The sequence below is a fragment of the Pseudophryne corroboree genome, chromosome 6, assembly GCF_028390025.1.
Source record: "Pseudophryne corroboree isolate aPseCor3 chromosome 6, aPseCor3.hap2, whole genome shotgun sequence".
Lineage (NCBI taxonomy): Eukaryota > Metazoa > Chordata > Amphibia > Anura > Myobatrachidae > Pseudophryne > Pseudophryne corroboree.
In genome coordinates, this window is record NC_086449.1 from 59,217,606 (window position 1) to 59,232,453 (window position 14,848).

The window sequence follows — 14,848 nt, forward strand, 5'->3', positions numbered from 1 at the left end:
TGCTCTGCATCCTCCCTAGACGAGCCTTTCACTTCAGACATGTCGACACATATGTACTGACACCCCCACACACACTGGGATATCTGAATATGGGGACAGACCCACAATAAGGCCCTTTGGAGAGACAGAGAGAGAGTATGCAAGCACACACCCAGCGCCACCAGATACTAAAAAAAAGTCCCAGCCTGTAAAGCGCTATATCTACACAATTTAGCACCAAATAAATGTGCCCCCCCCCCTCGTTTTTGCCCCCTATTAAATGTTCAGCAGGGGAGAGTCCGGGAGCAGCTTCTCTGCAGCTTGCTGTGGAGAAAATGGCGCTGGTTAGTGCTGGAGGATCAAGCTCCGCCCCATCGATGGCGGGCTTCGGTCCCGCTCTTTTCCTTTAAACTGGCAGGGGATTTATTATATACTGCCTCTGCACAGAGGCGTCACTTACTTTTATAACACCCGGTGCGGTCGCGGGTGAAAAGGGGGCATGGCTTCGCGTGAGGGGGCGTGGCTTCGCGGAAGGGGCATGGCTTTGCGTCCCGACCCCCGTTTTCGGCACATTGTGGGTCGGGGGATACGGCCTTCAACCGGAGACTGCTGAATCTGCAGTGCTGGCTTCTGCACTGTGACAGGAGCCGGGTTGCAGCATCCAGCTCCTGTCACTGAGCAGGAGCCGGCACTTTGGTGTCACCCCTCAGAGGGTAACACCCGGGTGCGGGCCGCACCCCCCGCACCCACGTTGTGACGCCACTGCCTCTGCAGTATCTATATAACTGTGCCAGACTATTTTGAGGTGAAAATTGCTGCCCAGGGCGCCCCCCCCTTCGCCCTGCACCCATGCTGTGCCTGTGTGTGTTGTGGGAGCAATGGCGTGCTGTGCGGTACCTCATGAAGATCTGAAGTCTTCTGCCGCCTTTGAAGTCTTCTTTCTTCTTACACTTACCCGGCTTCTATCTTCCGGCTCTGTGAGGAGGACGGCGGCGCGGCTGGGACGAACAGCAAGGACGACACCTGTGTTCCGACCCTCTGGAGGTGTCCAGTAGCCTAAGAAGCAGAGCCCATCAGTCCAGGACAGTGGGTCTGCTTCTCTCCCCTCAGTCCCACGAAGCAGGGAGCCTGTTGCCAACAGTGCTCCCTGAAAATAAAAAACCTAACAAAAGTCTTTTCAGAGAAACTCAGTAGAGCTCCCCTATAGTGCATCCAGTCTCCTCTGGGCACAGGATCTAACTGAGGTCTGGAGGAGGGGCATAGAGTGAGGAGCCAGTTCACACCCATCTAAAGTCTTAGAGTGCCCATGTCTCCTGCGGAGCCCGTCTATACCCCATGGTCCTTACGGAGTCCCCAGCATCCGCTAGGACGTAAGAGAAAAACCTTTTTACTTCAATACTACACAATGCACAATTCCCTATTACGCTCCTCTGCAAATCTCCTCACGATTTGCGTATTTCAATCTATATTAACGTGAGTCAGCCGCCTCACGCCGCCAAGCCTCCACTTACTTGGTGTACCACGGGACCTGATTTCCGGGGTTCAAATCCACTCACTCCGCTTTCACTCACTCAGATATACTTTGTTTTTCTGTACAGAAAATTTTCACTCGTTCTGATTGGCAGCTTTACCGCCAGAGGCAATACAGTTTAAACAAAAGTTTTATACTAATCTGCTTTAGAAACCGGGTAGTTTTGTGCTATTGTAGCATGGCTACAGTCCCACCTTTTAACTAAATGACACTATTGTGAAATTTGTACTAAGCGCCCGCACTCTTACGCACTTTGCGTAAACACGCGACCGTGCGTGTCTTTTACGCTGCATGCGCAGTCCTGTACTTTGTCCGAGACACGTGTACAAAACCGTGCGTCCGCAATAAAACAAATCCCACAACCTCGATTATAGTGAGCAATGCTAACTATAATCGCTCACAAACACAACCCACGCTTGTTCTGTGTAACCTTTAACGACCGGGCCAAACCTGCGTGTTATGCTTTATATTTACTTCCTTAAACACTTTTATTTTAGTTTTAACTATATAGCAACAAATGTATCCGATTTCACACAGATCTAAATGAATCTAGCAATCTGAGTTTTGCGGCAACAATGTGAGAGGGTATGCAAAGTATCGGTGCCCTTTGTGTACGCTTTTGGCGCCAAAAATAATTCACAGATTTTTTAAATAGCTTTTTTCCTGTTTTTTATGGGTTCTACCAGCACCTCTGCAGACCAGACAGAGCAGACGCCATCTAATCAGCACACAAGTAGGGTTTTCAGCGTATCCATCGACCAAGAAAAGGTTACGTAGGATAACTTTCTGCCCTTTGCTGATAGATTAAGTCTGCTATGACCTGTTAGGCTGTGAGCATGTGGAAAATGGACGATGCCCCGAATTGTAAACGTCGGTTTACTTACCGGACAAAAAGCAACACTTTAAAAAGACATTTCATACACTTTAAATGGAGCCGCTGCGGCCGCTATACTTAATCCTCAACCTACGTACTTATTACACCATTAGCGTACAGAGCCCCGTACCGTGTACGTACTTTGCGTACAAACGCAGCGCTGGCTGTACAAAGTACACTCAGTGCGTACACACCCAAAGATACTCCGTGAGCCCTTAACAGCTATACATGTGATAGTAATACACTTAGAACCTTAGCAGGGAAAGGAAAACACGACACCAGTTTGTATTTAAAATGCCAGGTTCCGACACCACAACATATTATTACTGAAAGGGGGTTACAATAACAAAGCAATACAATACAAAAGAATAATGGCTACAGTCAATGGTACATAGGTATTTGGTTTTTCGCCTGCGCTTCCCAGTCTGGTCCTCAGTCATCTGGGTAGATAACCTTTAGAGTCTGTGTGTGACCAGGCATGCAGCTGGCTCTTTTATACAATCTTCCAAAACTTAACACAATGGATACTGTAATCTCTTTGTCCATTGGACACAGGGATGGTCATTTACAGTACAGGAGTGGTCATAGGTTGGTTTGAATAGGTGAGCGATGTCTGTTCCAGATGCACTTGTGGGTGGTCTCCTCTGGGTTCCCACCGCATACCAAATGTACAGTAAATACAGTTTATATTTATATTCTGCTCCTGTGCATAACTATTTGCAGGAACGTGTGATCTTCTGCAAACCAACACCGGAATATTGCCCTTAAAATACCCTACAGCTGGATACCAAACACCACCTTATAACCTTGATCTGTCCCCTCCTATCCTGTAAAGGTGTATCCCTTTGTTCTGATACCATTTAAACTGCTGTAACTTGCTGGTGTGGTGCAGGGAGACTATGTGTACATTGTGCACTATTTGGATTAAATATGTAATGTGTTTTGATGGCTTTTCCATGCGCTCACAAACTCTAAAGTAAATACTCATACCACGCGCTAATGCGCAGGACCTCGGGAGCGACCATACGCAAATTGTGAATATGCGCATGCACGGCAGAACAAGTACACGCACGGAGGCCATCTGTGTGTAGTTTGTACGTGATGTGTGTACTGCAATATTTTTCGACTTCGACAGCATCCAAATATTGTTTTGTAGCATCTACATACTGTATTTCCATCTCTCCATTCTTTACACTGCTTGAAACATCATCCCCCATGTTTTAGGATAATCCCAGTGCTTTTCAGTTTTAATGAGGCGAGTCCAGGGGATCCAGTTCTTTGTCTAAGCGATCCACATATACTGTTGACCTTTACATAGTTTATCCATAAATTAGGTCAATGGACAGGTTGCCATACTGTCCATGATGGCATTAGTTGGTCTGTCAGAACAGTTGGATTCTGGGAAAGACCCATGCTTTATACTGCTTGATATAGAGTTTACCATGCAACCAATCATCCTGACTGAGGTACCCTATATTCCAAAGCTACTTCCCAAAGAAACTCAGAAACACCCATTACCTGTCCAACTATAACTAGTGGTGCTGTCAATGGTTCCTTCATGTAGATAGATGTATATATTAAAAGTTTTTGTGAAGGTATCAGATACAAAACTATTTTATATCCCATCATATATTGCTGTATCAGTCAGTTAGCATGATAAATACCACAAGTACCTTACTCGGCACAATGTGACTAATAACAAAGATTAATATTTTACACAAATCCATAGAATAAATAAACAAACACAATGGGAAAACCTGTCCCTGTATGGAATTAATGATGTATACGTCAGTGATAGATGATGTTACATTGATATAAAACAGAGCTTAGGCGACAAAGACAGTTCCCGAGCCCTCATGGAAGTGCAGCTTTCTGTGTAGAAGATAATGAAGATGATTCATTGAGACATTATGATCATCTATATCAGGTTCAAGATCACTTACAGTGATATTTATGGATTATGGGTCACTAGTACATAAATACACCCGACATCTGCCGGGTCATCTCAGCCACACCTCCCCTTCAGCAGCTTTCCTGTCTCTTCCTATCCCCACCTCCTCCTGTCCTTTTATATTTACCCCAATTCCTGGTCCTCATCTCTCCTGTCACTGCGATGCACGCATGTATGTCTGACCTACTGTGCACAGCGTGTAGTGGGAGCTGGGGTGTGCTAAGTGCATGTTATGTTTGACTGCTGCTATTAGGTCATCAAGCGTGTGTGCAAATTTCTATCAGGATCCAATTTTATAATAGATCTTCTTCACCGGCTCTTTAAAATGGTAAGATGGTTGAAATGTTTCTACTTTATATGGGAGTGGATTAACAGATAGACGGTCAAAAGGTCGACAGGGTCAAACTGGCAACATGAAAAAGGTAGACAGTACAAAAGGTCGACAGTACACATGACATGAAAATGGTTAACAACAAGAAGGTTGAGACATTTATTTGTGTGGGTTATTTTGTATGTTTTACCATATGAGACTCAAATTAGTAGAAACGTGTCCCCTCGCGGACTCACTTCGATAACTAAGCTTTGGGCATGTTGGCTCACTCAGCTCCTCTTCGCTCACCACAAGTTTACTAAAGGTAATCGTTTGTGAATTGGATAGTAAATTCAGCAAAAGTTGTAAAAACATGAAAACCTCAAAAACATGTGTGTCGACCATTGTCATGTTGACATTTTGAACCTGTCTACCTAATGTACCTGTCGACTTTTTGCACAGTGAACCTTTTACATGTTGAACTATTGACTCTTGACCATATGGTATCGACCTATTGACCATATGGTCTCGACCTATTCACCATATGGTATCAACCTACTGACTGTTGACCATATGGTATCGACCTACTGACTGTTGACCATATGGTATTGACCTATTGAATGTTGACCAAATGGTATCTACCTATTGACTGTTGACCATATGGTATCAGCCTATTGAATGTTGACCATTTGGTATCTACCTATTACCTGTTGACCATATGGTATCGACCTATTGAATGTTTACCATATGGTATCGACCTATTGAATGTTTACCATATGGTAACGATCCATTGAATGTTTACCATATGGTATCGACCTATTAAATGTTCACCATATGGTATCGATCTATTGAATGTTGACCACATGGTCTCGACCTATTGAGCGTTGACCATATGGTCTCGACTTAATGACTGTAGACCTTTTGACTGTCTATTATCCACCTCCCACTTTATATATAAAGTACTAAGATACTTCAGTGGGAAGAGGTCCCTGTGAGCTCTTATGGTCTATGTATCAACATCTATAAATTCCGAAATAAGTGGAAATTCCTGAGAAGCACTGAATACACAGTATAGTTTGCATATAACTACCCATATTTTAGGTTATTGTACACTGAAGGTCTAATTCTTAACCATCCTTTGTTATTTATGTTGTCAATTTTGAAATATAATTAAATCTGAAGAATTCAGTGACCCCCTCATCAATGGAGGGGGTGTAATTCATCTTTATTGAACTTTGTTGTTTGTTTTTCTGTTCCTCAGTTTCTGTACACCCCAGGCAGCTCATCATTACTTCTTCAGTGTACTGTATATGGAGAATGCTGTCCTCCACCATACACGTATACTGTATGATCCATTCTACACTATTCCATTAAGTCCCTAAAAACACAATGCAACATATACCTTACCTTTATGGTCAGCAATGTTATAGCTGAATCTGTATTGACTGAAAGCCTAACTGTTCCATCTTCCTGAGTTGTTCCACCACTTTTTTCTGATTCAACCACTAAAGGGACACCTTTTGCCGGAGACCCATCTGGGTTAGTGACAAACACCTAAGATAGATAAAGAAATGAGTAAGATATATATATATATTTTTTTTTAAATAAGATTCAGTCTTAAATATAAACTGCTGGTTCTTCACCCTTCCTTCCATTCAGTGTTGCTTTGTGTAACAAGAACCAGCATTTCCTTTGGATTCAAGTAGTGCCTGTTTCATATACAGATGAGTCTGATATCACAAAAATATTCAGGAGCCTCACATGAGCACTCAGTTCAGTTAGTAACATTTAGGTAGAGCACTTAGGGGTAGTGTCTGCTCCAGTGAGGATGACACCCGCTGCATCCAATAGCCCCTGGTGTGCATGGACGGAAAAGGGGTGTGGTCTCATGGGAAGGGGCATGACCTTGCGGAAAGTCCCCCATTGACATCGGTATGGGGGTGAGGCATTACTGGAAGCCCCCCTCAATTACCTTACTTTGGGGGTGTACTCACCACCCTCCTATTGTGACACCTCTGCCTAGGGCCCCATTGAACAATGACTAATTAGGGCTGGTTCTAGACCAACTGACCATAAATAACCATAAGCTTGATCACACTGGTGCATACGCTCCCGCGAATGGGTCGAGTGTGGACGTGAAAAGTTGCAATCACTATGCAGCCATATGTTCAGAGCAAAAATGAAATAGGACACATCTGTATCTCAGACTAAACATAAAGACTAGAGATGAGCGGATTCGCAAAATGTGGAGGGTAAAATAGGGAAAGATCAAGATCCACTTCCACCTAGTGCTGAAGCTGCTGCCACTACTCATGGCAGAGACGATGAAATGCCATCAACGTCATCTGCCAAGGCCAATGCCCAATGTCATAGTAGAGAGCATGTAAAATCCAAAAAACAAAAGTTCAGTAAAATGACCCAAAAATCTAAATTAAAAGCATCTGAGGAGAAGCATAAACTTGCCAATATGCCATTTACGACACGGAGTGGCAAGGAATGGCTAAGGCCCTCTCCTATGTTCCTCATGACTAGTGGGTCAGCTTCACATGAGGATGGAAACACTCATCCTCTTGCTAGAAAAAAGAAAAAAGTGAAGCTGGCAAAAGCACAGCAAAGAACTGTGCATTCTTCTAAATCACAAATCCCCAAGGAGAGTCCAAATGTGTTGGATGCGATGCCTGACCTGCCCAACACTGGACGGGAAAAGGTGGCTCCTTCCACCATTTGCACGTCCCCTGCAAGTGCTGGAAGGAGCACCCACAGTCCAGTTCCTGATATTCAAATTGAAGATGTCACTGTTGAAGTACACCAGGATGAGGATATTGGTGTTGCTGGCGCTGAGGAGGAAATTGACCAAGAGGATTCTGATGGAGAGGTGGTTTGTTTAAGTCAGGCACCCGGGGAGACACCTATTGTCTGTGGGATGAATAAGGCCATTGACATGCCTGGTCAAAATACCAAAAAAAAAATCACCTCTTCGGTGTGGAATTATTTCAACAGAAATGCGGACAACTGGTGTCAAGCCATGTGTTGCCTTTGTCAAGCTGTAATAAGTAGGGGTAAGGATGTTAACCACCTAGGAACATCCTCCCTTATACGTCACCTGGAGCGCATTCATCAGAAGTCATTGACAAGTTCAAAAACTTTGGGTGACAGCAGAAGCAGTACACTGACAGTGACAACCATATCTCTTCTTCCTCTTGTACCCAAGCTACTGCAAACCACACCACCAACTCCCTCAGTGTCAATTTCCTCCTTACACAGGAACGCCAATAGTCCTGCAGGCCATGTCACAGGCAAGTCTGACGAGTTCTTTCCTAACTGGGATTCCTCAGATGGATCCTTGAGTGGAACGCCTACTGCTGCTGGTGCTGCTGTTGTTGCTGCTGGGAGTCGATCGTCATCCCAGAGGGGAAGTCGGAAGACCACTTGTACTACTTCCAGTAAGCAATTGACTGTCCAACAGTCCTTTTCAAGGAAGATGAAATATCACAGCAGTCATCCTGTTGCAAAGCGGATAACTTAGGCCTTGACAACTATGTTGGTGTTAGACGTGCGTCCGGTATCTGCCGTTAGTTCACAGATACTTAGAGAATTGCTTGAGGTACTGTGTACCCGGAACCAAATACCATCTAGGTTCCACTACTCTAGGCAGGCGATACCGAGAATGTACACAGACGTCAGTAAAAGACTCACCAGTGTCCTAAAAAATGCAGTTGTACCCAATGTCCATTTAACCACGGACATGTGGACAAGTGGAGCAGGGCAGACTAAGGACTATATGACTGTGACAACCCACTGGGTAGATGTATTGCCTACCGCAGCAACAACAGCAGCGGCGGCACCAGTAGCAGCATCTCGCAAACGCCAACTCGTTCCTAGGCAGGCTACGCTTTGTATCACCGCTTTCCATAAGAGGCACACAGCTGACAACCTCTTATGGAAACTGAGGAACATCATCACAGATTGGCTTACCCCAATTGGACTCTCCTGGGGATTTGTGAAATCGGACAACGCCAGCAATATTGTGCGTATATTACATGTGGGCAAATTCCAGCACGTCCCACGTTTTGCACATACAATGAATTTGGTGGTGCAGAATTTTTTAAAAAACAACAGGGGCGTGCAAGAGATGCTGTCGGTGGCCCGAAGAATTGCCGGCCACTTTCGGCATTCAGCCACCGCGTGCCGAAGACTGGAGCACCAGCAAACACTCCTGAACATGCCCTGCCATCAGCTGAAGCAAGAGGTGGTAACGAGGTGGAATTCAGCCCACTATATGCTTCAGAGGATGGAGGAGCAGCAAAAGGCCATTCAAGCCTATACATCTGCCTACGATATAGGCAAAGGAGGGGGAATGCACCTGACTCAAGCGCAGTGGAGAATGATTTCAACGTTGTGCAAGGTTCTGCAACCCTTTGAACTCAGTTCAGACACTGCCAGCCTGAGTCAGGTCATTCCCCTCATAAGGCTTTTACAGAAGCAGCTGGAGAGATTGAAGGAGGAGCTAAAATGGAGCGATTCTGCTAGGCATGTGGGACTTGTGGATGGAACCCTTCATTCGCTTAATAAGGATTCACGGGTGGTCAATCTGTGAAATCACAGCACTACATTTTGGCCACCGTACTCAATCCTAGGTTTAAAGCCTACGTTGTATCTCTCTTTCTGGCAGACACAAGTCTACAGATGTTCAAAGACCTGCTGGTGAGACAATTGTCAAGTAAAGCGGAACGTGACCCGCCAACAGCTCCTCCTTCATTTTCTCCCCCACTGGAGCTGCCAGGAAAAGGATAAAATTTCCAAAACCACCCGCTGGCGGTGATGCAGGGCAGTCAGGAGCGAAAACTGACATCTGGTCCAGACTGAAGGACCTGCCAACGATTACTGATATGTCGTCTACTGTCACTGCATATTATTCTGTCACCATTGAAAGAATGGTGGAGGATTATATGAGTGACCGCATCCAAGTAGGCATGTCAGACAGTCCGTACGTATACTGGCAGGAAAAAGAGGCAAATTGGAGGCCCTTGCACAAAACTGGCTTTATTTTACCTAAGTTGCCCCCCCTCCAGTGTGTACTCCGAAAGAGTGTTTAGTGAAGCCAGTAACCTTATCAGCGATCGGCGTAGGAGGTTACTTCCAGAAAATATGAAGAAGATGATGTTCATCAAAATGAATTATAATCAATTCCTCCGTGGAGACATTTACCAGCAATTGCCTCCAGAAAGTACACAGGGACCTGTGATGGTGGATTCCAGTGGGGACGAATTAATACTCTGTGAGGAGGGGGATGTACACAGTGAAAGGGGTGAGGAATCGGACGATGAGGAGGAGGTGGACATCTTGCCTCTGTAGAGCCAGTTTGTGCAAGGAGAGATTGATTGCTTCTTTTTTGGTGGGGGCCCAAACCAACCAGTCATTTCAGCCACAGTCGTGTGGCAGACCCTGTTACTGAAATGATGGGTTTGTTAAAGAGTTTAACAGTGTCCTGTTTATACAACATAAGGGTGGGTGGGAGGACCCAAGGACAATTTCATCTTGCACCTCTTTTTTTTTTTTTTTATCTTTGCATCATGTGATGTTTGGGGCCAATTTTTTTAAGTGCCATACTGTCTGACACTGCAGTGCCACTCCTAGATGGGCCAGGTGTTTGTGCCGGCCACTTGGGTCGCTTAGCTTAGTCATCCAGCGACCTCGGTGCAAATTTTAGAACTAAATATAATATTGTGATGTGTGAGGTGTTCAGAATAGACTGGAAATTAGTGGAAATTATGGTTATTGAGGTTAATAATACTATGGGATCAAAATTACCCCCAAATTCTATGATTTAAGATGTTTTTGAGTTTTTTTTTTTAAAAACACCCGAATCCAAAACACACCCGAATCCGACAAAAAAATTTAAGGGAGGTTTTGCCAAAACGCGTCCGAATCCAAAACATGGCCGCGGAACCGAATCCAAACACAAAACCCGAAAAATGTCCGGTGCACATCTCTAATAAAGACACATAGTGCAATGTATTTGGAGCCAGAGGCACAATAACTGCAGGAGACGGAGGAGCCGAGATGGAGGTGCTAGAAGCCGGAGACTGAGCAGCTGCAGGGAGGTGCTGGAAACTGGAGACTGAGCAGCTGCAGGGATATTGAGCAGCAGCAGGGAAGCCTGAGCCTCAGGGACTGCAGGACAGCTGACCCATCGTTAAGAGGAGAAGGGAGAAGGGCCCCCACAGATAAGTATTAGATTACCAACTTTATTATATTACTGTTTTTGTATTATTGTATATTGTATAGTACGAGAAAAACATGTTGCTATCCCTAATGCGCACTGAGTGAGAAATACCATTACGTAATAATCAGATAATACGGAGATCTTAGTTGCGTATATCTGCAGATATAGGGTTAAGCCCCCAGGCCGAACGGCAAGGTGTCTCTGTCACTGGGGGTCCCTAATACTTGGTGTGGGTCCGGGGTGCAGGACCCCATCATGTCGGCACAGGCCGGCTACCCCAGGGCAGCACACAGGTGAAAATTAATAAGGGTTAATAAGAAGCACATAAGTGTTTTGTAAGTGAGGTGTGATTAAAATAATACAAAAATATATACAATGTGAAAGGGACAAACAAAGTGTTAATAAAGTGTTAGAGTGTGCCAACCTGAAGCAGCTCAGCTGCACCAACACAGGGGAAATCGCACCCCAAACCTACCCCATAAATAATGACAAATATGTCTGGGTCTAATAGCCCAGTGTAAGGCCACATGATAATGGCTCCTACAGCATCTGAGAGCCAGCATACCTGGAGACACCCCTAACTTCTCCAATGGCACTCTGGAGTCAGCAATCCCTCCTAATGCTGACTCATCCATGCCTCACTTAAATAGCACTTATGTGCTTCTTATTAACCCTTATTCATTTTCAATTTGGATTGGTCAGCATTAGGAGGAATTGCTGGGGATAAAAGATAGCAAGGTACCAAGTCAGATTGTGGTGGTAGGGGATTCTATTATCATGAAGACAGATAGAGCATTCTGCTACCGGGATCGTGATCGCCGTACAGTCTGTTGTCTCCCGGGTGTTCAGGTACAGCACATAGCGGACAGGGTAGAAAGATTTTGGGAGGGGCTGGGAACGACTGGGGACTTAGGCAAGAAACTTAAGGCAAGGACATCTAAGGTAATATTCTCCGAAATATTACCGGTGCCACGCGCTAGCCCAGGGAAGCAGAGTGAGATTAGGGAGGTAAATGTGTGGCTTAGAGACTGGTGTAGGAAAGAGGGGATTGTGTTCCTGGAACACTGGGTGTACTTCTCAGTCAGGCGCCATCTTTTTTGTCATGATGGACTGCACCCGAATGAGGAGGGGGCAGCAGTGCTGGTGGAAAGAATGGTTAGAAAGTTGGAGGAGATTTTAAACTAGGTGACTGGGGGGGAGGGTTTAGGTAGTAACAACGGGTCATACAGTGAGAATAGTAAGGATGGTGGTAGTGAACCAAATGGGCTGGAGAAGGGGGGAGGGAAAGAGCAGCCTGCAAGACCATTAACATAGGTACTAATAAGGGTATTACCAAGGGTATTGCCAAAACACTGACTAATGACGATTATTTGTCATCGTTACTGCATACAGAAAATTATGTCCCTTGCACAAGGGGAAATACTTATCTTAATTGTATGTATGTAAACGCTAGAAGCCTTACAGGTAAAAAGGGGGACTAGAAGTCCTTGCAGCAAGCAAACAGTAAGATATTATGGGCATTACTGAAACTTGGTGGGACGAATCTCATGATTGGTCAGTTAATCTGGAGGGTTATATGCTCTTCAGGAGTGACAGATCAAATAAAAGGAGTGGAGGGGTATGTCTTTACGTAAAGCCGCTTTTAAAACCTGAGGTACGGGAAGATATTCATGAGGAAACTGTAAACACTGTTGAGTCATTATGGGTTGAAATTGCATAAGGGGGAAAGGGGGGGAAAAAGATCGTATTGGGGCTATGCTACTAGCCCCCTAGTATTATTGTGTCTGATGAGGAAATGTTGCTGAAACAAATTGATAAAGCGGCAGGAGTAGGCAACATAATAGGGATGGGAGATTCCAACTATCCAGAGATAAATTGGACAAACGATTCATGTGATACTGCTAGGGGTAATATGTTCTTAAACACACTAAATGATAACTACTTACTTCAACTAATCGAGGAACCAACTAGGTACAATGCAATCCTAGACCTGGTATTAACAAACAATGGGGATTTGATATAAAATATTATAGTAGGGGAGCCCATAGGAAACAGCGACCACAATATGGTTACATTCAATATCAGTTTTCATAAGTAGTCCTATATAGGTTCAACTAGGACTCTGAACTTTAGCAAAGCCAACTTTGACATGATGAGGGAAGCTTTAAGGGACACTGAATGGGAAATTTTGTTTCAAGGAAAAAACACTACGGAGAAATGGGAGGTGTTAAAATCGCTGCTCGATGAGAATACTCGTAAATTTATTCCCATGGGCAGCAAAGGACTAAAAATTCCAAACCAATGTGGCTTAACAAAAATATTAAGGAACTAATGGGCAAAAATTTTTCAAAAAATACAAATCAGATGGGAAGGCGGAGTCATTCCAGCACTATAAGGAATGCAACAAAATATGCAAAAAAGAAATAAGAGCGGCTAAAGTAGAAACTGAAAAGCTAGTAGCAAAGGAAAGTAAATCAAACCCCAATTTTTTTTTAACTATATCAACAGAAAAAGATTAAAGAAGGAGAGTATAGACCCTTTAAAGGACAAACTGGGAGTTTTAATCAAAAAACTATAACGACACAGAGGAAAAATTGAAACAAGTTTTTCTCATCGGTATTTACAATAGAGGACCAGATGCAGGAATTAGCACCCACCCTCAATAATGATAATGTCCCACTGCTAAGTGCTTATTTAAGTGAGGAGGAAGTCTGTGACCGATTGAAAAAAAAACAGGATTTTGATACCTACCGGTAAATCTTTTTCTCCTAGTCCGTAGAGGATGCTGGGGTCCACTTCATGACCATGGGGTATAGACGGTTCCGCAGGAGCCATGGGCACTCTTAAGACTTTTCAATGGGTGTGAACTGGCTCCTCCCTCTATACCCCTCCTCCAGACCTCAGTTATAGGAACTGTGCCCAGGGAGACGGACATTTCGAGGAAAGAATTTACTTTAAACTAGTGGTGAGATACATACCAGCTCACACATCAACCATGCCGCACAACATGGCATTCAACAATACACGCCAACAGGCATGAATCAATTACAGCAACATGCTGAAACTAATATAACACAACTTGTATATCTAATAACAAAAAACTGCAGGTAAAGTACACACTGGGACAGGCGCCCAGCATCCTCTACGGACTCGGAGAAAAGGATTTACCGGTAGGTATCAAAATCCTGTTTTATCATACATCCTAGAGGATGCTGGGGTCCACTTCATGACCATGGGGTTTATACCAAAGCTCCAATACGGGCGGGAGAGTGCGGATGACCCTGCAGCACTTATTGACCGAACTTGAGGTCTTCATCGGCCAAGGTGTCAAACTTGTAGAATTTTGCAAATGTGTTTGACCCCGACCAAGTAGCTGCTCGGCAAAGTTGCAATGCCGAGACTCCACGGGCAGCCGCCCAGGATGAGCCCACCTTCCTAGTGGAATGGGCCTTCACCGACGTCGGTAACGGCAATCCAGCCGTAGTATGAGCATTCTGAATCGTACTTCTGATCTGACGCCCAATAGTCTGCTTGGAAGCAGGACACCCAATCCTGTTAGGAGCATACAGGACAAACAAGACTCTGTTTTCCGTATTCCAGCTGTTCTAGTGACGTAAATCTTCCAAGCCCTAACCACATCTAGAGAATTTGAATCAGTGAACGTTTCAGTAACTACTGGCACCACAATAGGTTGGTTTATGTGGAAAGATGAAACCACCTTTGGAAGAAAATGTTGACGAGTTCTCAACTCTGCCCTATCTTCATGGAAGATCAGGTAAAGGCTCTTGTGAGACAAGGCCCCCAACTCAGACACCCGCCGTGCGGATGCCAATGCCAAAAGCATCACCACTTTCCAAGTGAGAAACTTCAACTCTATCTCTTGTAGAGGCTCAAACCAATCCGATTGAAGAGCACAAATGGAGGCTGGATGTGCAGAACCCCTTTCACGAAGGTCTGAACCTCTGGAAGAGAGGCCA

At 44.6% G+C, this 14,848-nt stretch overlaps 1 protein-coding gene across 1 annotated transcript in view; it reads right to left on the reverse strand.

Annotated features, from left to right (window-relative positions):
• LOC134936128 (complement C3-like) overlaps positions 1-14,848 on the reverse strand; it is a 613,812-nt gene that overhangs the window by 361,859 nt on the left and 237,105 nt on the right. Inside the window, exon 11 of the mRNA XM_063931045.1 lies at positions 6,053-6,199. Within this exon, the coding sequence (XP_063787115.1) occupies positions 6,053-6,199 (147 nt within the window). The remainder of the gene's footprint in view (positions 1-6,052; positions 6,200-14,848) is intronic.